At 37.5% G+C, this 21,953-nt stretch overlaps 1 protein-coding gene and 1 long non-coding RNA gene across 3 annotated transcripts in view; one reads left to right on the top strand and one right to left on the bottom strand.

Annotated features, from left to right (window-relative positions):
- Positions 1–17,683, bottom strand: part of SPON1 (spondin 1) — a 294,820-nt gene extending 277,137 nt beyond the window's left edge. Inside the window, exon 1 of one of the 2 annotated variants that reach the window (XM_069016536.1) lies at positions 17,574–17,683. In XM_069016536.1, coding sequence (XP_068872637.1) covers positions 17,574–17,627 — 54 coding nt within the window. In that variant the 5' untranslated portion in view covers positions 17,628–17,683. The remainder of the gene's footprint in view (positions 1–17,573) is intronic. The other variant, XM_069016539.1, reaches the window with a different exon arrangement.
- Positions 723–4,618, top strand: LOC138111205 (uncharacterized). Its single transcript, XR_011151275.1, has 2 exons — positions 723–800; positions 4,526–4,618. It is a non-coding gene; the product is annotated as an uncharacterized lncRNA (long non-coding RNA).
- Positions 17,684–21,953: the final 4,270 nt, after the last annotated feature.

Below are 21,953 nucleotides of genomic sequence, written 5' to 3'. Positions count from 1 at the left end.
TCATTAGGGAGGGCAGAGAGGGGATTTCCTGGGAGCACAGAACTGTGCTGGAGCATTGCACAGCTGAAGGCAGGGGGAGAGGGAGTCATAAATAATATATAAGTGGAAAATGGTGGATAAACCAATTGTCAAGGACAGTGTAAACCCACAGTTTTGCTGTTCAAGTGACACATGGATGATGCTCATGTGCATGAGAGACAGCATAAAACCAGCAGAGAAACAACAGGCTCATGGCATTTAGGCAAATTTAAGCCCAAGATCAGCTAAAGCTCCAAAAACTAAACTAAAATAAACTCTATCCTGTATAAAGACATTACTTTCCCCCTTGGCCTCAATCTATGAATTGCAGGCAGTATAACACTGTCCTGGGTTGCAGTGTATTCTATTACCATCCTCATGAGCAGTGGAAATCAGGTGGGGCAGTGTTTCCTCACCTCCTCCCCCCAGACTATCTTGCTGTTAATGGCCCATCATTGTCCTGCTGCATGACTCAGAGATAACTCCCTCCGGACTATCTTCTGTTAATGAGCCTAATCAACACTTGGCCTCATGACTCATTACCCCATTGTGAGATGCTCCACCCAGAGGGAGGAACCAAGCATCCCATCCTGGATATAATCTGGGACTCTGAGCACCAGAGACACTCTTTCCACTGGATTTCCAGAGGACAGGAGCCCCACAGCCACCACTGGACTTTCTGAGGAAGAGCAGACCCCTCCTACCACAGGATCACCGCTTCAGAGGATTGCAGCCACCATTCTACCAGACTGCTACCACTACCCTGCCTAACAGGGACTCAGGTTGTATCTTGGCTCTGTCAGTGTTTTCTTTTACTTTCTTTTCCTTTTCTTTAATTTCCATTAAATTGTTATTCTGACTTGGTGCCTCCCCCGGTTTGTTTTCAAACTAGCACAAACACTTTCTGCCCCTTTCTTTTTTGTTGGCAATTTGCATTATAAAATCATCAGGCCAGTAAATGATTCTTACCGTTCCAGTTGTTTTTTTCACATGTCAACTTAAATAAGATTTGGAGGCCAGCTGCAATACATCTTCAAATGGAAGGGCTCTTCTCCTCACCTCAGAGGAGTCTGAATGAGGTCCTCTGTCCTCAGAAAACCTCAAGCAACCACAGGAAACAGTAAGGAAGGAAAGCAAGGAGAAGAAGAAAAGGGAAAAAAGTCTCCTTCCCCCAGATATATATTTATAAGCAATACCCAACCAACCAAAAAAACCACAAAGCACAATAAGAAAAATTTCTGCAGACAAAGTTAATTCTGCAGAAGCACTTCTGCATTATTGAAAATCTATGTAGCAAATTGATCTGACTGAAAAGATAAAGTTCTAGGCTGAGGGAAGAACAGTGAGTCTCCCCCCTCCTCACATGAACAAAAAAGTTTAATGTTTTACTCAACAGGCTTGTCATTGCAAACATTAACAGGGTAAGACTTCAAAACCATTGAAAGTATGCAATTAACTGACATTCTCATTAACTTTTTTTTTTTCCAGGAGAAACAGCTATTACTCTTCACTGCTTCATGCAGCATTCTAACAATTGCTGCATTTCATCAACTTTGGCTATTCCAGAAACTTAGTCAATAACATGGTGGGCTAAAAAAAACCCTAGCAAAAATATTTTTAAAAGATAATCAGGTTGTTTGAGTTCTTATGATTGTTCACCTGCAAGTAGAAAAAAAGCCCTTTTTCTTCTGCATAATGCAGCTGGGCAAGCTCCTGTCTAAGAATTAAAATTAACACAAGAACTCAGGCAGCACACACGGGAATGAATGAGGAACAGGTCACAAGATCATCAGAAAAGAGTATCTGTTGCTTTTATTTTAGGCTTAGGATGCACAACTCTCTGTCTACTCGAGTGCTAGGATTCTTTTTCATCCCCTTGATGTGAAATGCAGTTACTCCTCTTGGCACAAAGCGAGTAATTGAGACTAAAATGAATGCAATTCAAAAGACTGCAAGATTCTGCTCCAGGTTCTGCCCACACCTCTTGGAGGGGCAAAGCCCTGGCATAACTTGCTTTACATAGTTCTGTGCCTACAAATTGGGTCAATTCTTCTACCTCTGAAATGAACCTCAACAGACAGTAACAGAGAAAGGAACCCCAATGACAATGTGAGCCTCTTCACCACAGGTGGTGGGATGACAACAGACCCCAGGCATGAGTCGAAATGAAAGAGATTCAGAATGGCCATGAGGAAACACTTCAGCATTTTACCAGTAAAGCAGTGGGCCCCTCCAACCTCTATTGTCCTGTGACCCCCTGAAATAAATCATGATTCTGCACCTGGTGTTTTTTGGGTTCAGTCTCATTTGTGACCTCACACATGTTTGACCTTACACCACCCAAACATAGCATTCAAGAAAAAGAATAATTGGTTTCTTTGAGGGTTTTGGACTTATACCCTTGCCTCAGCTACCAGTGTGTTGTACATTTGAAATTTTTTTCTGTATTTGACAGATAGATGAGTTAAGAATGATTACAATAGAAACCATAAATTTGAAGCATCTAATGACATTTCAATAAGACCTAATTTTATCAAGACAAACCAGTTTGAAGTATACCTGTACTTTTACTGCAACTATAACTGCAACTATAATTGGCTCAGTACACTTTTAATTGCACCTGTAATTGCAACTATAACCACAACAACGAATTCACCTGAAGAGCCACAAAGTAAATATGCAGGAAAGGAGGACCACAGAGTGGCTAACTGAAAGCTGTTTGTTTGGGACTGCATAGTGATAAAGGTAATAAAGAAGAAATTTGAATGAATTTAGAATTTTTTGTTTTGAATCCAAATTGTTGTGCAGCCTGGCTTTGAAAATCTCAATATCTGCATTTAGCATAAAAGGCTCAGCTTGGCATCCTGTCATAAGCTAGTCTTAGCCATCGCTGGACAAAATCCAACCCACCACATTTTACCACTAGGCCACATTTAATCTTTTAAACCCTTGCCTCATTTACCATACTCCCAACTTCTTCATTTGTGTTAATGTCCCACAGATGACAGCTTTCTTCACCACTCCTGATTTAAACCCAAGGCATGTTCCCAGCCCTGATTTAGCTGCAAAGCACCCCAGTAGACAGCAATTTGGTGGGAATACAGTACGTGCTTATTTAATTCCAGACAGCATCATAATGCATATGCATATGGACAAGAGAGCTAATTTGACATTGGACAAACAACAGGAAAGGAGAAGCCTGTGCATAATCTTCTGTTTTAAGGACTATGAATAACAGAAGTTTAATTACATCATGTCACATCTGTGTGCATGCAGAACATCAGCAAGGCTGCTCCAGACAGCACTCCACCAGCCACACTAAAGATGTACTTTTATCTCATGCAATAAAAGCAGTAGGTTGACACCTTCCTTGTGAAATAACCCTGCCAAGAATGCTATATTCCGGTGGAGATTGTCACAGGCATTTCCTAACTAGAGTGGAAAGGAAGGTAGAGGATTCCTAATTTCATTCCACCTCTCAAAGAAAATTCCTTTAATATGTTCATTTTTTCACCCCAGCAAAATAATTTCTGTGTCTTTTGAGCCACCACGTCCCTAATGAGCTTCTACTTCTCTCTTTTCTTTGGTTCTTTTTTCTAATTCCATCTTCTTCTGCAGCTGTCGTTATTCTGCTTCCACTCTTCTTACCCAAGCACTACCAAAGTTCTCTCTCCAGGACATTCAGTACCTTAAAGATACCAGTCCCTCCCACTCAAATCAGCCAGCATGAGCACATCCTTTATTTATTCCAGTTTCATGTTTCCTCCTCCCTCTGCTTCTCTCAGTCCATCAACATCTTTAGAATTCCCATCAATTAAAGGAATTTTGCATCTATAAAGCACAAAATTATCTGTAACATAGACAAGACAGCAACAGTATGGGATGAGCCATTGAAGTGCTCAAGGGATCAGAATTTTGAAATATTTTGTCTCTCATGAACATCCAGGTTTTGTTCCCTATTTACCATAATTTAAAGTTGGTGGGGTTTTTTAATTAAAACCATGTTTACCTATGAAATTAACTGTATTATCTATGGTTCCTGTAAAGATGATATAAGGAAAAGCAAGAAACATGCACCCAATAAAGCAGAACTTTTTCTTTAATTAATTCATGCTTACAAATTTCAAAGTTCTTTTACATATCGACCATCCAGATGGTCTTGTAAATAAGTAAGAGCTTGGGATGCCATTTTTAGAAACAAGTTGTATGAAAGATGTAAAGTAGAAAGGGTACTGAGATGGGTGACATAATTTATTGACAATGCTGCGGAGAGGATCTTTTGTGATGCAAGTCACAAGCTAACCTACACTATTTCAAACATAGTTACTCTTTCATATTCTGGAATTTGATGGGAAGCCAGAGAAAGACAATGCCATCCAGGACTGGCAAGACTATTAAATACATGAGGAATATTAGGCATGAATGTATTTTTCCTAACTAAAATAAAATCTTTATATGATATAGCTTTTTAATTCAGGAAATCTAATTTCTTTCTTTTCATGTGCAGGTCAATGCTCAGATGAGCTTCTCTTCCTGGAAGAACTATCAGAAGAAAAGGCTTCTATTATTTCTTACATAATAAAGAAGGTTTATTACTTGATGATTAAACCATGCAAAGAACCACCAGCAAAGTTATTAGAAAGCATTTTACATGGAGGAAAAGGGAAAAGGGAAAAGGGAAAAGGGAAAAGGGAAAAGGGAAAAGGGAAAAGGGAAAAGGGAAAAGGGAAAAGGGAAAAGCCCCAACTTATTCATGTCATGCCTCAAAAATCAACTGAAAGTTACAACATTTTGGATGCCGATTCAAAGAGCTGACTTTCAACAATCCACACTTTTCTCAGTGAGGGTAGAAATTTTCCTGACATTGTTAAAAAAAAAAAAAAAAACAGTCAGGAAAGGACCTCAGTGTACGTACAGAGTTACTTTTTTAGACTGAGCTTGCTAAATCACAAACTGCAAGGTTCAAAATAGCTGCTACATAAGCAATTTGTTTTAACAATGTACACAGCTTCTTATTTTGGTGATAAAACATAAGGGAGTCTGTATTTCAAATCTTTGAATGTCTCTGCTTCCAGGTTTCTTGTTTCTAGTGGAGCTCAAATTTTGGTTAACTTGCAAAGGCATCCATTACTTGAAGGCAGAGATTTAATCTATGGTGAAAATTGCCTGCTATGCCCTGGCCCTCATGGCAGTGCACCTGAACATGGGCTACCAACACATCAACGAGGTGGTGAACATTTATCATGTGTAATGTTTGATTTTTCCTCTCTGGGATGGACTGATACTAAACACCCACCAACAGCACAAAGGGGATACAGTACATGAGAAAAACACAAGAGAAATCATCCATTTTCCGCATTTGTGCTGATGCCTTTTCCTGGTCTTAAAATCAAGACTCAAACACAGTTAGAAGGGAAAAAGGGATTTTACCTCAGTATTTATTTTAAGGATCCTTAGGTGCACACGTCCAGGTCGAATGCACCGAAATGCACAACCCCAAAAGATCTGGTATAACATTGTAGGTCTTGCTAATTAGCATATCTATCAAAGATTCCCCAATGACAGGCTCGAGTGAGCCCCCCTCCCCAAGGAACCTTCCCCTGGATGGTTCTATCTTGGTTTACAGAATGTGTTTTGTAGAGGACCTTGGGCTCTGGGGCACACTGATCTCTATCTATGAAGCTTCTAAAATGTTTAATCTCTTAGCTGAACAAACAAGTCCAAGAATGTAGGCAAAAAGCACTAAGAATACAGAAGTTGTAAAAAAGGTATAACAGGGGTATAAAAGAAAAGGCAAGAAATCATGGCATCAGTGCAACAGCAAGGAATATCTCAGACAGGAATTCTCAGGTGATCTTTGGGAAATAGGTACAAGGAATGAGTTCATTACTTTTCCTTTCCCATGTACAAATTTCTGTGAGTGTGATTGGGTACAGAAATCCCCAGCCTTTGGGAAAAGGGATTATCACACTGACTTCTTCAGAGACTGACACAAGTGGGTTGAATTCCCTCCTAGGCCACGTACACATCATTACAGGACATGTAAATGTACATGGATAGCAGTAATAAAAACAGAATAGTAATGTTAGCCATGACAGAACACAAGGATCAGAAGTATATGTATCACCTTATTCTCTCTCTCTGTTTGTTTTGGGTTTTTTTAATATGCAAGGAATTATTCTGTAGAGGAAGAAGGGAATTGAGACATAGCATGGTCTCTAGGTAAAAGTCTTTCCACCAACTATTTATTCAAAAGTATAAAAATGTAGCTCTATTGCAGCTGTATTCTAATCAGATTGGTTTTGTTTGTTCTATAGTGTTAAAATCTTGCACAATCAAAAGCTGTGGGGATAAACACAAGACTACATGCAAGATTTTGCTTCTCTGGGATAGTTTAGATGGATATCTGTCGAGTTATTTCCTAACACAATAAACATTCTTCCTAGATTTTTCTCTACTGAAGTTTAAGGATCATTTGGTTCAGATAGTCATGCTTGTAAATAAATGCAATGGATAACCTAAGGAGCTCAAAAACATTAATTAATAAAGAAAAGTGGCTGACATAATTTTTCCTCATTTTCTTTTTCCTTCAGCAGTGCTGATCATAGGACCATCGAATAGCCTGGGTTGCTGATGTCTTAATGCAAATAAACAACTCTGCCTTACATGTTGTTTTCAACAAGGATTCTGTGTTAGACAGGAGTCCTTTGTCAAATCAGAATCTCATTGACAATCTCATTGCCTCTCTTCAAGGTGATGAACACATTGTGTGACTTGTCACCAACATGTCTGTTTAATTTTTATCCAACAGAAGACTGACTGAACTTTGGTAAGCATCTGGCACCAGTGAGAGGCAAAACTGTGACATTTCTCTTGCTGAAATATTGCAGAGATGTATTGGTAATTACAGCTTTTGAAGCATGAAGAACTGCTGTTGCTTCATACAAATTCTTACAGGAGAAAAACCTGAGACCTCTTTGGATAGAAATTAAAGGATGAATCTTAAGTGTACAAAATGGTATTGAGAATTACACAGAAATTCAGACATCACCTTAAACTCTCAATGAAAGGAAAAGCAGTCAGACACAATGAAAAAAATAAATAAAAATCGAGATGGCTATTTATTCAGATGCAACATATATGCATCCATTGGAAATGCCTCCCTATGGCACTGCAATCTTAGAAGGAACAGTGAGAATTTTTTTTATTTTTTACATTCAGAGCAAAGCAATAGTGGCAGGGCTGCAGTCACACAAAAAAGAAGAGTTTAGATAAGCATAAATTTACACTTCAGCCACCTGATTTTCATGTTCACCATGCAGACCTATTTTCAACCTTCCTGTAAGCTAAGCCTGACATTTATGCAATATGTAAATAAAAACAAATCAATATTATGTTGGATGAGTAGTTCTTATCCTATTTCAATACTCTTCTTTCTATCATTCTTTTAATGTATTATACTGTGAATGTTTTCAGAACAAAACATTCACTTTGTCTTCCAAGGAGACAGTAATTTAATTCTAGAATGTAACGTTCCTAATAATTACCAAAAAAAATTTAGCAACCACCTCGATAATACCTGATGAATGTGCTAAATAAGCATTTATTGTGGGGTAAGGATTACAACTGCCTGGAAACCTGTCCTTTAATAATGCTGGTCTTTCAATTCTTCAGGCAATTCTTTATCTGCAAGTCTACCTAAAGATGCTCTCTGCAGACTGCACTGTGCCCCAGTTCTCTTTATTTTTACCCCTGAAATAGGATTAAAGATGAGCACCAGCCCTTTGCATACTTTTTTTATATTTCCTTGGCCACTGAACTGCGAACCCAATTCTTTGTTGTGTTTATGGTATTTGCACTGCACATACAGATTTACCTGTGCCTACCTGCTTAATTTTCACACAGCATTTAAAGGACTGAACAGAGGCTACACGTTGATAATCTGTCATATTTGTAGGAAATGTGTGTGGCTATAAAAACACATTTTATGTGTCCCACTGAACATAGGACAACAGTTTCAGGAGAGTTATATATGCACAGCTACTTAGGACTTTATTTCCACCTTTTCACGTCCCAAACTAGACTAGCTATTCAATTAAACCAAAACAAACAAAAAAAAACACCCCAAAAACAACCCAGTGTTGCCTGGCAAATGAAAATGGCCTGGCACAGAAGCACGGTGGCTGATCTAACCATGTCCATGTTTGACATAATGCTTTCAAAATGCAGATTTTCTTTTTCCAGACTGAGCTCCAGTTACTATTTTCACACTGTTCAGGTTATTTTAACTCTGCTAAGTTGAAAGGAAAAAAAAAGAAGTATATGAAACTGGCTCTGAAATAATTTGAAAATAAATAAAGAAACTTCTAATACATTTTTATATCTGTCAAGCAAAGCCAATTAAAGTACCCCTGTGGTGAACACAGTTTTAAAAGTCTGAGTTTTCTCCTGGATTACACTGTGAGCTGCCTTCTCAGAATGATTCATCATGATCCTCATTATTTCCAGCTTCCAATTTCCCTGTGCTTGGCAGGGTTACCCCAGCAAATGACCACTCATTTGCAAATAGTGCAAGTTATACATTGCCATAAACAGATCATTTGTGGGTTTCCCAAACTCTAATGGGCCTCCCAAACTGAGCAATGCTTCCTAGAGCAGTAAAAAAATCTATTTTCAATTCTATTTTCCCTTGTACTAAGTCAGCTAGCTTTTCAGTTAGTTTTACTAGTACTTTGCACTTTGGATTCCACAATACTCTTCAGTATAAAATAAAATAAATGAATAATGATTGGAATGGATGGCTGCATTATTACAAAGCACTGTCCATAGCCTTAAAACAAGAATGGCACATTTTCAGAGCTTGATGCTTCTTGAGCACAACAGCAAAGATTTATACGTTTGCTAAAGTTAGTAAATTGCTATTGTATCTTAATAAAGATGCATGATTCTTTTATTTTCTTCCCTACAACTTCAGTATTCCTTTGTCCTTTCCATATTTACAGAAATCTTTTTATTCTTTATAATTCAACCATCACACATGGCCCAAGAAAGAGCAGTTTCACTAAGTCTCAGAGAAAGTTTCAGGAAACTAGGAATAACAGAGATTAAAAAAATAATTATAAAACATGCAATTCTCCTTTATTATAAGGAATATCTATTAAGAAAAAAAAAATCATAAACTCTTTGTATAGATGTATTGTATTGTGTGCCTGTTGCAAAGTTCTCCAAAGCAGTGAAATACAAAATCTCTTACTAGGTCTCAACAACCTTAGAGAAAACTTCATCAGAACTCCTCCCTTTCAGACCTCAAAACACTAAAACTGCTGAACACACCTCCCCTCACCCCACTACCTGCCCAACATACCTCCTTCAATATCCAAATAATATGTATGTATCTATATATAAAACTAATTTTCTTCCACATCAAGGTTGGTGATTATATTTTATGAAGTATCAGGAGATGCTGATTACCTTATGAGAGTGTTATACACACCAGAACTGCACACTCCTACAGCTTGGGTTTTAATTTCTTAACACATCTCTGTTTTGAATGAGGTGGCATTTAATAACATTCCCTGGAAAATAGCACTAACAAATGTTAATACTTTTTTCCAATCAAAATGCCTGTTCACTTGAATGTAACAGCAAGTGTTTCCCTCAATGCAGTAGCTGTGCATATAGCTCTGGCATTGATTAATTCACAGTGTTTTTAACTATTATTAACTTTTTCCAGTTTTGAATAAAAGCTTCCTTTTCCTGAAGATAAAATTAGTTTATAATTTACAATGTTTGCTTAGCACAGTACATGCAATTTCAGGCACTGATAAAGCTGGTACTTTCTTTGCTGATGTATTTTCTTTGAAGCGCCTCAACAATTGATTATCAGTGCAGAAAGCATCTGTGTGCAGTGCCAGCAAGTACATTGTCATCCCAACTAATGTAAAATATTATTTGCAAATACTTCAATATAAACAGCATTAATAAGATTCTTCATTATAATTCAGATCAGGAGTAGGGCTTATGTTGTATGTTTAAGAAAACTTATTTTAAATAAGGTTTTGGGAGAAACACTGTCTCATGAATCCCCTTTGGCTGATTAGTTTAAATGCTTCAGGTTAGATTTAGTTTGGTCTATCTGAATAAACATTTCTCTGGTTCTTAGTCTCTAGGATTTTGGGGGGTTCCATGCACTCCTACATCTCTAGTCTAAATTTTCTCTAACCCTTAGTACACAGACACATGATGGAACCTCAAAATTTCCACACTCTACCAAGTACATCTCCAGTAAGTGCCAGTACTCACTTCTCTACTTCCCTCTTCCCACCCCACACGGAGTTTTCCTAGTGCTCAAAAGGAAAATTTCCCCTTCAGTTGAAGAACCCCTGAAAACTAACACAATCTAAGGACTATATCACCAAAAAGACACCTGAATTCTAGGAATGATCAAAAACATGGCTACACACAGTACTATTAATTTTTGAGGCTGGGAAGGTGTCATTATGAACACACATAACATGGATACTAATCAATCTGATTAAAATACTATATTCCCATTGAGAGTAGGCCACAAAGCTCTTCATGCTTAAAAGAAAGATTTCCTTCTTTTTTTTTTTTTCCATCTTAACTCATTATTTCAAAGGACACTCTTTTAAGCTCCTTCTCATGACAAAGACCACCAGCTAGAAAAAACCCAACCAAAAAAACCCACAGGCCTAAAAAGGTTACAAACTATATAAAGAAATCTACTTTATATTCTGTCATAAATTCCTTGGCCACTATCACATGTGCTTTTCACCTCTCTGCAGCCTATTCACTCACTGAGAGCAGAGATTTCTATTGAATATGCCAGGATGCTGCAATTGCACTGTTCATCCAAAAGAAAAATACAGAAAACAGCTTTTCCTTGTTAATAAATTAATTTAGTGTTAACTTCAGGAAAGGAAATGTTGAGCATGTGGAGATATTAAAACAAATATGTATTTTTAAATATCTGACATAAGCTAGGGCAAAAAAAACTAAACATCTCTGGCATGTGTTGAACAATGAGTAACACGAGGCAATACTATATGTTCCAGCAAACATATGTTCTCTGATGATGAAATAATTATGTTGGTGTCTACACAACACATGCCTGAATATCCTTTAACTGAAAAAGCAGAGCTTTGGAAACAAGGCAATGTAACAGCTGACAGCTCTGTGTGCTCCAGCTGAAGTGTGCTCCAACTGGAAGAGCGGCGTGCTGCAGAGAGCCACCGAAGCACAGACACTCACAAAACGAGATGAGGAGCAGGGTGATAATTGGTGTGGAATCATAGACCCATTGGTGCACTCTGAAGCTCATGTGTGTTCACCAGACTAATGAAAAAAATAACTGGAGGCAAGGCAAAAATCTGAAATTCAGAGAGAAGTCAGCAGCTCAGATGAGACAGATGTTGGTTTACAAAGTCACTACCCCACAGCCTTAACAGAAAGCCAGGATGCTGCACTCAACATGGAATTAAACTTTAACAACACCTGGACACTGCAACTACTACCCAATGTGACAGGGTGCTCTATAGCAGCCATTCAGTGTCTGCTCACAGACAGTTCAGCCATGCCCTAGAAACCAGGGCCCAGTTCAATAAAATAGGAATTGTGTGTCACTGCTCACATACCTGAAGGGAGTGCTCACACGTTTTGGGGTGGTTTTTTCTCCTTTTCCTCCTTTGCTTTGTTTTTTTCCCCACTTCTGGAACTAAGAACTAACTGTCTAATAACACTTGAAGTCAGCAATAAACTGGTTGTAATTTATTTTAAGTAACTTTGACTTGGACAAGTCAGTTTCAAGAACTTCCATGGCATCTGCAAAGGCTGGGAAAACAACCACCTTAACTAGAACGTTAGGAAAAATTTCTTCATCACAAGGGTTGTCAAGCACTGGAAGGGGCTGCCCAGGGAAGTGGTGGACTCACCATCCCTGGGGGTATTTACAAGATGTGCAGATGTGGACTTGGGGACATGGGTTAGTGGTGGAATCAGCAGTGCTGGGTTAGTGGTTGGACTCGAAGGTCTTAAAGATCTTTTTCAACCTAAATTATGCTGTGATTCTAGCAAATTAATAATAAAAAACCTTTATTAAGCAGAATGAGTATGAACTGGCAAGAACACCTCAGCTTCTCCATTTTGGAGTAGTTTAGTTCCTGCACAATATGATATAGTAAATTATTCTGGTTGGCTCTGCCATCCTGTACTGGAAGAACAATCTTTTGGCAGAAGGAGATATATAGAAACCATAGCAATAATCACTGTGTACAGATTCAGTCTGGAAAAATAAATTGTTTCTGATAAATTTAATAAGTTATGAAAAAAAGGTAATTAGAAATTTCCATAAATAAATAAATGATCAATTTAAGACTCATTTGGATTCTAGCTGACAATAAGTTCATTTCTCTAGGTGAATTTTTTTTTGTATGATTGAAAATATATCTCCATTAATTTCTCTGTGCCAATGCCTTTCTCTGTTATTTCTCTCTATTGCAGAGCAGTTAAGATGTCAACTCTTGTGTTTCCTGGACAACGGGAGTTTCATTTCGCTTTATTTTTTAAGACTATGCAAATTCAAGGGATACAAAATCCACCTGAAAGCAACTTGGAGAGAGGTTTAGAGCAAGGAATGAAAAAGCCAGAGTCTCACATAAGATGGCAGCTTTTCCTGCCTTTTCAGTAACTTTCTGAGCACTGGATAGTAATTTTTTAATATCTCCTCCATTTACTGACAGTGTGTGCACTACAAGAATCACTAGGACCAAGGTATAAAGTAAGATCAATATTTGAGATGCTAGAAATTAGCTGAATCCTTAATATCTTTTGTTGTTCTTTTGGTTTAGTAACCTTGAAAAATATCTTCTAGGTAGTAAAAGCTAATGACGAAATCCAACAAGCCTGCTTTTATTCCTGTATAAATATGAGCAACTTTGGGTTTATTTGTTCTCATGCTTCAAGCCTGTAGGACACATCACCAGCTGTGGTTAGAAAAGATGTCAGAACAATGGAGAAATTAATGTTTCCTTCCTCGCTCCCAGGGAGACACCAAAGTGGCTGGACCAAAGTGTCTTCCTCTGGTTTTACTTTCTTATTTAGCTCATCCAAAATAGGGAGAAGCTGCTTTGTCTCAGTTTTCTGCAGGGTTTTGAAAGTACAGTAGGAAGATCCAAGTTCTCTTGGAAGGGGAAGGAATCAACATGTCATCCTCACAAAAGACATTCTGTTTTAACAATGGTGATTACTTACCAGAAACCCTTAATATTTCTCAATTATTTAAACCATTGTAATTCTTTTTCATGAGCTAAAGGTCCATCAACAAGTCAAGGACCAGGTGTGCTTATTATGCATTTTTATTTTCAGAGCACACACATATTTTAAACCATATCTTTATTATAATAGATTGTTTCTGCCCTGAAAATACAAAATATTTTTGAGAATTAAGAAATATTTGGCTGAATAATTTGCAACAAATAATTGGTCATTATATGCTTCCATTTCACAACAGCACAACATTTTTGAGCACTTTTTAACAGTACAAATTTGAAGAAGCTGCACTTAAACTAACTGTTCTTTAATATACTGCCATGAGGTAAATAAAGGGTCACAGTGCTTGAAAAACAACCTCACACAGAGGGAAGCAACATTCATTGATTGCATAGGTTTGAAATATTCCTTAAAGCCTGAGGTCCTCCCTTCCCAGGCTGCAAAACCTTTTTAAATGGAAATCTAAGATCAAAACAAGCTAAAAGAAAAGAAAATTTCCTAATAATTAACAGCTCCTCTTTTGTGAAAGGAAAGCCTCGCTCATACAGAATGATCTTCAACAATGTAACAAAGTCCAGGTCAGTATTGAAGAGTTAATCATGTGTGCATGTACATGGAATTTCACACATTTCCTGTGTGTTTTGAATACACTGGCAGAACCTGCAGCGGTTACCCTAAACATGTGCTGAAGTAGTAAGAGCCAGAAATGGATGATTTTGCCCTTTTTTGTTGCTGTTAAATAAAATACACCACAAACAAACAAACAAATAGTATCAGTGGCATCCCTTGGCACAAGTTATCAGCTAAATATTTTCCCCTGGAACATGACATTACTCTTCTATAAATAATGAGCCAGAGAGCATACAGAACAGCATCTGAAATAAGTACACCATATACAAAATTAAGTGTATTGCAGAGCATGAGCTATAGACAGCACTGGATGTGTAGCTTAGGAAAAACAATGAAACAAAAAATAAAGTCTGACTCACTGGATTTGTTGGGGTTTTGTTTGGTTGGTTGGGTGGATTTTGAGGTTTTTTGGGGGGGGTGGGGTTAGAAGCAATTGAAAATATTTAAAATAATTACTGCTTTATTTCCAAGTGTAACTACAGTTTAAAACTCATGGCTGAGTAACCCTCACCGACACAAGCCTGTGCAATTCACACTCCCAGCGGTGAATTCTACACAAGCTTCACATTCAAGTATCTGCTTTCCACAACAAAACAAAACAAGTACCTTATTTCTCCCTCCTCGTACATCTCCCTCTCCAGTCACTGCACAGAACATGTGCTGCTCCTGGCTAATTGCCACTAGCAGCAATTCCCACATGGGTCCCTCAATAGGCACGCATGGCTTTTTTCTCCAGTCTTCACATTATAGTGAAATAAAGATTCAGCATAACACATCCAGCACAGGCCATTAAGCATTATTTCTATATGAAAGAGAATGTAAACCCTCTCCTACTCTTTCAACTAAAAATGTTACCTTAACAGTCTTTACCTCTGCCTGTGAATTAGCCAAATCAACCTAAATTATTTGTAAATTATTTACAGTTTCAACTGCCTGACTCAAAAAAGAAGAATAGAATACTTGAATCAAACAGGGATAATAAATTCTAAGTTAATAATAAATAGGGGATAATACTATTCTCCCCTCCCCATGAATGCCTTCACTTCCACGAGGTGCAGGAAAGCAGAGACATTCTTGTCATGAAAGACAGAAGATACTGAAAATATTTAATAAGGTATACAAAGATAGCTGTGCCCAAACCTCTACATTTGCAACCACAAGCAGGGTTTTTATTTCATAATATTTGCTAAATGTAACAGTGAGGAAAAGTCCTCCTGTTGAGGCTTTTTTCTTCTTTTTTCCCTGAAGATTATTTCTCAGCATTATCTATGTTACAGATTCTGGTTTTAAGCCATTCATAGTAGAGATAAATTAGTAGACACTGAAGGACCCTGTCCCTATTCCTTTAAATTTAGTGGAAAGTTTGCTGGAACTGTCAAAGGGGGAGGAAAAAGCTCTTTGATTTTACAGAGATGGCCAGTAATCTTTTCTTCATGGATACATCTATAGCCATCCAGGGCCTGATTGCTTTTTCTGTTTTCTCTTACTGAACTTCATGAGCCATTGATAATACATGAAGATTACAAAAGCAATGTATAGCAATTTCAGTTGCAATGGGGCAGTATTTCAAACACTGGCATGAGAAATCAAGAGATAAAGTTAAACCATGTTTATTACAAAGAAAATGACAAATTTTAAGGTATCATGTTTCACTGGTGATTTTATGCATTCGTTTGATTTGAAGATATTCCGCATTCCCTTCTCTGCCTCATTTATTCAGCTGCTGATAATACACAGATTCAGCTTGGTAGTGCAGCAAAAACAACCTTATCCAGAGAGGACATCAGCATGAGAATTAACCTTGAGTGGCAGAAGCTGATCTGTACTTGGTAACAACTAAAGAGTTTGACTTCCTTAGGAAATGCAACTGTAAGGAGAGAGACAGGAGGTCTGGGCTAAATTCCCTCAACATAATATCTGAACAAATGGTCTGAATGGCAGGGTTATTGTTTGTCTATTTTAGTTGATAACTTGAGAGTTTTTACTGGAGTTTTATATGCATAACAAGAAAACATTTTTAGTTTAAAATATAAAATGCTAAAATTGATGCAATCTCTTTATATGGGAGAGAATATTATAAATACACTTAAATCACAATACTTCATACAGATGGATGGATGGATAGATAAACTCTCACAAAAATTTCACAAGGCAGTCTAGCTTTATACAAAAACTCTGAAGAAGTTATGTCTGAAAGATCTAATACTTTGGATACCCTGCCTACTAAAATAGAGAATGAAAACCCCGCCCCTTCCAGTGGGTAACTCCAAGGTAATTCAGTGAAATTCAGTAGGAAGCATAAAGCAGACAGCCAGAATAAACTTTGCTTAAATTAAAAAACATCTTCTAGGTAGTAAAAGCTAATGACAAAATCCAACAAGCTGGAAGACACTGAGTGGAAATCTCTTGAAAAGACCTTGCAGTAAATAAAAACAGAAATGGGGATAAACAGCAACTTCAGTTTCCTGACCAAGGAAAAAAACAACCCAAAACCAAACAAAGAACTGGACTGCTGTGTCCACTTCTGGGCTCCTCAGTAGAAGAAAGACCAGGAGCTACTGGAGAGGGTCCAGCAGAGGCCACAAAGATGATGAGGGGCTGGAGCATGAGGAGTCTCTCATGAGGAGAGACTGCAGGAGCTGGGCCTGGTTAGTCTGGAGCAGGAGTGACACTGAATAAGAATGAAGAACCTCTCCCCACCACCCCAACAGCTCGTGGAATCCTGTTTTCTCAGAGTTCCTTCTTACCTACTTTTGCTCATTAAAAACTCCCAAATATCTGTTTTAATACATCACCAACTTCCTAAATAAAAAGCAGTGGTCATCTGAAAAGTATATGTTACTTCCAGATTTACATTGGAGACTTTCTAAAGCTACTTTTAAATAAAATAAATAATTCCAAGAAGAAGAGCGAGCTAGCAACACAAACCAAGCACAACACTAAGAATTACCAAAATGGACAGAAAGTGTGTTCTAGAAGTACAAGAGAAAACCTGGTCTTTATTTAAAAAATCCTGCAAAAGAGAAGAAATGAATAATGAACTCCCAAATATAAAGTTATCTTTTTCTTTTTTGTACCACATAACGATGTCTTTTTTCCTGATTCTGTGTAAATAGTGAGATAACATTTTCTCATCCAGTCCCAGAATATCATACTTAAAATAATCAAGGGAAATCACACCATGTGAGTTCACAGCTCTGCTCTTCAACTTGCAAAAAATCTCACAAAAATCTCCTCAGAATACACACTGTCTAAATAAATAAATGTGCCCCATGTGTGGAAGAGTTATCCTGTTCAGTTAGAGGGACTCATATTTGAAGAGTCTGAAAAATTATTTGGTCCACCTCAGCATACAACCCCCATGACAAAGATCAAAGTCTCTTTAGCCCTTGCTGCCATTCCCCTCCAATTCAGAGTTTAAATAGCAATTAGGAACACATGATAAAATATCTTAAACATTGACCATAAAATATTTCAAATATTAGATGGGAAAGAGTGAGAGGAAATGAAAAAAGCTGTAGGCCCACACTCAGACAAATACTTAGCTATTTAATGCATATACCCCAAAGAAAAAATTATTACACCAGTAGAACACATGACTTTATCCAAACTTTAAAAAGCACAGCTTTAGGACTGACCTTTAACTGCCTTGAATACAGCCCAGCTTCTTTGAGTTTGCAGTGAAGGTACATCCAAAATCAGAAAAAAAAAGGAACTGTTTTGCCATCAGCCCAGGGTGGCTGAATACTCCTTGTACTGGGTGTGACAACAACTCACCCAGCTCACCTGAAGCTCATTAAACCATTCTGACCCTTGCTACGAAGCAAATAAAGCCCAGGCAGAGCAGCTAGGGAGGGTTTTTTTTTCAGAAAGGTTAAGGGTGATGTTCTGGCAGCAAAGGAACTTGTTGCAGCTTGATGCCCTGCAATACCAGAAGGGCTGTTCCCTTTACCAGGAAACTTTTGTTTCTTGGAGTCTCTAATTCTACATCTTATTTAATGCACTGGCAAAATGGGGACATGACATAGGAAGTGCTCAGCTGGCAGAAGAAAATTCATAGTATTCTCTCCTTTACCCTAAGCAACTGATTTTGACACTGGGAATTTTTTGCAGCCATGCTATCTCTAACCTTTGGAAATAGCAAAATGATTAAAAATTAGATTAATTATTCAGAATGCAGTCAAAACAGTTGTGCAGACCTTAGAAGAATAAACACACACTGCTGTATCAGTGAATTCTGAAGCAAAAAATAAAATGTTTATATAACCAACATGGGGTGAGGGAGCTCATTCTAAATTTTGGTGTTAAAAGTTCAAGGATTGAAATGACATCTGTCAATTAGAATAATTTGGTAATTAATAATAGCAAGTTATTAATATTCATTAGTAGCCAGATAGTAGCAGGTAGCTGGAAATTTGTAAACTCTAAGCTTGTCTACCACAGGTTCTCTTTGACTAATAGGGCTTCTATTTCCCTGAAAATATTGTTTCTCTTAAATTAAAACTGGAAAACTTAAAAGTAACATAGTTAAAAGAGAATGATGAGTTTGTCATTGACAATAGAGGGATCACCACTTCATAAACTGAAACCTATCTTCCCTTCCAGCCTGTTCATGAGATCGTGCTAAACTTTTATGGAAGTATTTATGAGAAGAATGCCAGGTAAAGACTGTTTATTTATTTGGAGAAACACCAAAAAAAGCATCTGAACTACAACAACAAGCGGTGGAAGAGACACAAGAATATTTTTATAAGTAAAGAACACAATAATGAGAGTTCCTTAATAGGGAAGCAAATCATAAAGATTTACCAGAAAACAGCTCCTTGAAATGAGTCAATAATCAGCTGAAATGACAAGTAAAAAGGTCTTCTAAGCTTTTAGATTGTATACAAATCAGATGGGAAAAGTCCTCAAATACAATGCTGTCCAAATTGAGCAAGGATCTATCTATCTATATCTCTCTATATATATATATTCTATACATGAGGACTGCTGGTTGTATTGTTGTGCTAGAGAACAGCAGTCAAGCATGGGAAATTCACTTTGTATGTGAATAAAAGCAGGAAAGACCCCTCTGAAACTCTTGATATTTACCCCCAGTACTGACAGAGCAGGCAGGACATCACGCTGCACTATCATGAAGGTGTGTTTCAGGCACCTATGCAAAAGTGTATTTTAAGAGCTAAAAATTAATTCAGTAAATAACTCTTCAGCAAATGAAATTGCTCACGAACACCATTAAAAAAATATATATACCTCATAAAGCTGTGTCATGGAATAAAAATGAAAAACATGTATTTCACATTAAAATAATATCCCTTTCTTATGAGACATGATTGATATACTGTGTAAAACAGTCAATGTTTTGCTTTCAACCAGTGATTGAAGGGGTATCATTTTTAGGTAAATCATATTAACTCATAAAAAAGGCTTTCCAACTCGTTTTTCACTCATGAAATCTGATATTTTATAGAGCTTCAATTTTGTTCACCAACATATTTAGTAGATAAAACCTCTCTTGTGATAACTGCCTTTCTTCTTTCCATGTAATTTCTGTTGTTTGAAATGTTAAGGAGCCTGAAACACATAAAACATGGAAACCAAACACCATTAAATGCTGCATAATGTGACAGGGGAAAAGGATTGCAGAGAATTGTTACTACTTGAAATAAACTCCATTAATAAGCACTTAATTTCTTTATTTAGAAAACAAGAACTCTCTAGACAGTAATAAAATAGCATTTTTAATGCTGTTAACTGTGGAAGCTCCAAACTCCTAGGAGTTTTGAGCCACACAATTTCTATTTTGTTCTCTCATGTCTCTGAAGCTTCTCCTTGGCACAGCACCGAAGGAACTATAAAAGCATTACCAGCCTTTGTGACAGACTTTCTCTCTTTCTTGTTAGTGAAGAAGATAAGATTTATTTTACTGTCTGAAGATCAAAAAATGAGGAAACATTTTGATAGCTGAGGAAAACAAGTTTTGATTCTGTATAGCCAGCATTGAAGTCACACAATGAATCGACAGAAACTCCTTTGCACTTGACAGTTTTCATCACTTTAGGGAAAAGAATCTCTCAGCAGTTTCAGATGTAGATTTTGATCTCAGTTATAGGATGGAAACTCTGAGTAATTCCAGTGAAGTGTTTAATCCTGCCAGAACATCTTTGTAGTAATGTTATAATCCATATTTATTTTGGCCCAAGTAGTTCCTCCCGCTTGAACAGCTCCCTAGCATGGGATTGCTGATAGCAAGGCAATAACCAAGGGTTCAGAGATGGTTTTTGAAGAGAGAGAAAGAAAAAGGCGACACCAAATTGAAGGGGAGTGGTGGTGAAGTCAGGACAAATGGACACAACAGGACAGAGACAGAGAAGAACTAAAATATCCCTACAGCACCCCCTCTAAAATAAGCAACCACCAAAGAATATCATCAGCTTTGCCATCTGGCAAACCACAACGGCTTCCCTCCAAAGCTGGCACAGCTGGAGCTTCATTTAAAGGTCAGGTGCTGGTCAAAATTTTAAAAAAACCTCTCTCTCCCAGATTAATCAAGAAGGATTGCTTCTTAAAATACCCTTCCTGAGAACCACAGAGAAATATTAAAGGAAAATTTATATAGTGCAGCATATTCTGACATTTACTATGGGACTTGAGGGAAGATAAGAGAGAGAAGAAAAATATGGTTTTAATCCCGCATTTTTCCTGTTAAAAGAGAGATTACTTAAATTATTATTTAAATGATAATTTTATTAATCCATCTTCATAGCAATGAATATTACAAGAAGAGCAATTTTTACTTCCATTTACACTCTGACCTATATTGCTTGCACATGCACATTTTTTAAGAAACAGAACATCAGAGGAGTAACAGGAGACAGAGGCATATTTGCATATTAAATACATATTATTTCATTGGCTTTGATAGTAAGAAGATTTTTCTTACCCATTTTGGAAGCACAGCAATCTGGAGAATAGTTATGTGAAATATTAACAACTGATTAGAGCTTTGTTCCAGACTTAAGAGTCTTCTGAAGCTTGTGCCAGGTACTTGGTTCTATTTTACCTCTCCCTGATGATGTTTTCTATATTAAAGCCACTGGCACCAACAGCTCTTCTTCAGATTAACTTCCCTTCCTTGTGTATATGGAGGAAGGTGCAGTTACTCAGTAATTCTGCCCACCAATTGCACCCGTTTTTCTCTCCTCTCATTCCCACCAGCAGGAGCAACTGGTAGTTGTGATGATTAATTAGGGTGGCAGCACACCTGTGAAATGTGGGCACAAATCCATTTTCTGGAATGGGCATGGTCCTAGAGAGGCAAAAGCAGAAATCCAGTTTCTGGCAGAAACACCAAGCACTTGACAGATGCAGAGGCAAAACTGATGCTTTTGTCATGTGTAAGAGACCTTAGAAGCCTTTTTTTGGGTTTTTTGAAAGTTTCTTGAGGAACAACACAAAAAACATGGGGTCTGTGGGGTTCGTCGATCAGCTTTTATATCTTTATGAACACTTGCTGAAGTAAAGAAACAAAAGGAAGTTTCTGATCAAAGTCCTCTCCTGTGGAAGACAATTACCTAAATTGAAGAACAGAGAAATGCTATAGAAACTTGTACTTATCATAAAATCTCATAAGTCCTCCATGATTTTGCAGGGATCAAGAGGGAGAGGAAAAAATAGAAATAAATTGGTACAGACCAATAACCAGGATACTCCCAGGAGCTACAGCCTTTCCAAAGGAATTTCCCTCTCCCCTTTCTTCACCTTTCCCTATCTTCAAGCCCTGGTACCCTGGTTGATTCAGAGGTTTGAGATGCTGCTAATGAGAATTTTATCAGTCTTAAGCATTTAATTGATTTTTACCTTCAGTATCATGTAGCACAGTCTCCACATGAGGGGAATTAAGAACTGCCAATCCCACACACTGTTCCTACTTAGCTGTTATAGCCCTTGCTCTTCTGCTTCCTCCTTTTCACAGAGTTCATTTATTGCTCTGCTCAGCACACAAAGCCTTTTCC

Source organism: Aphelocoma coerulescens, chromosome 5 (assembly GCF_041296385.1).
Source record: "Aphelocoma coerulescens isolate FSJ_1873_10779 chromosome 5, UR_Acoe_1.0, whole genome shotgun sequence".
Lineage (NCBI taxonomy): Eukaryota > Metazoa > Chordata > Aves > Passeriformes > Corvidae > Aphelocoma > Aphelocoma coerulescens.
The sequence above is the reverse complement of the archived record's forward strand: the minus strand, read 5'-3'. Positions and strand labels throughout refer to the sequence as shown.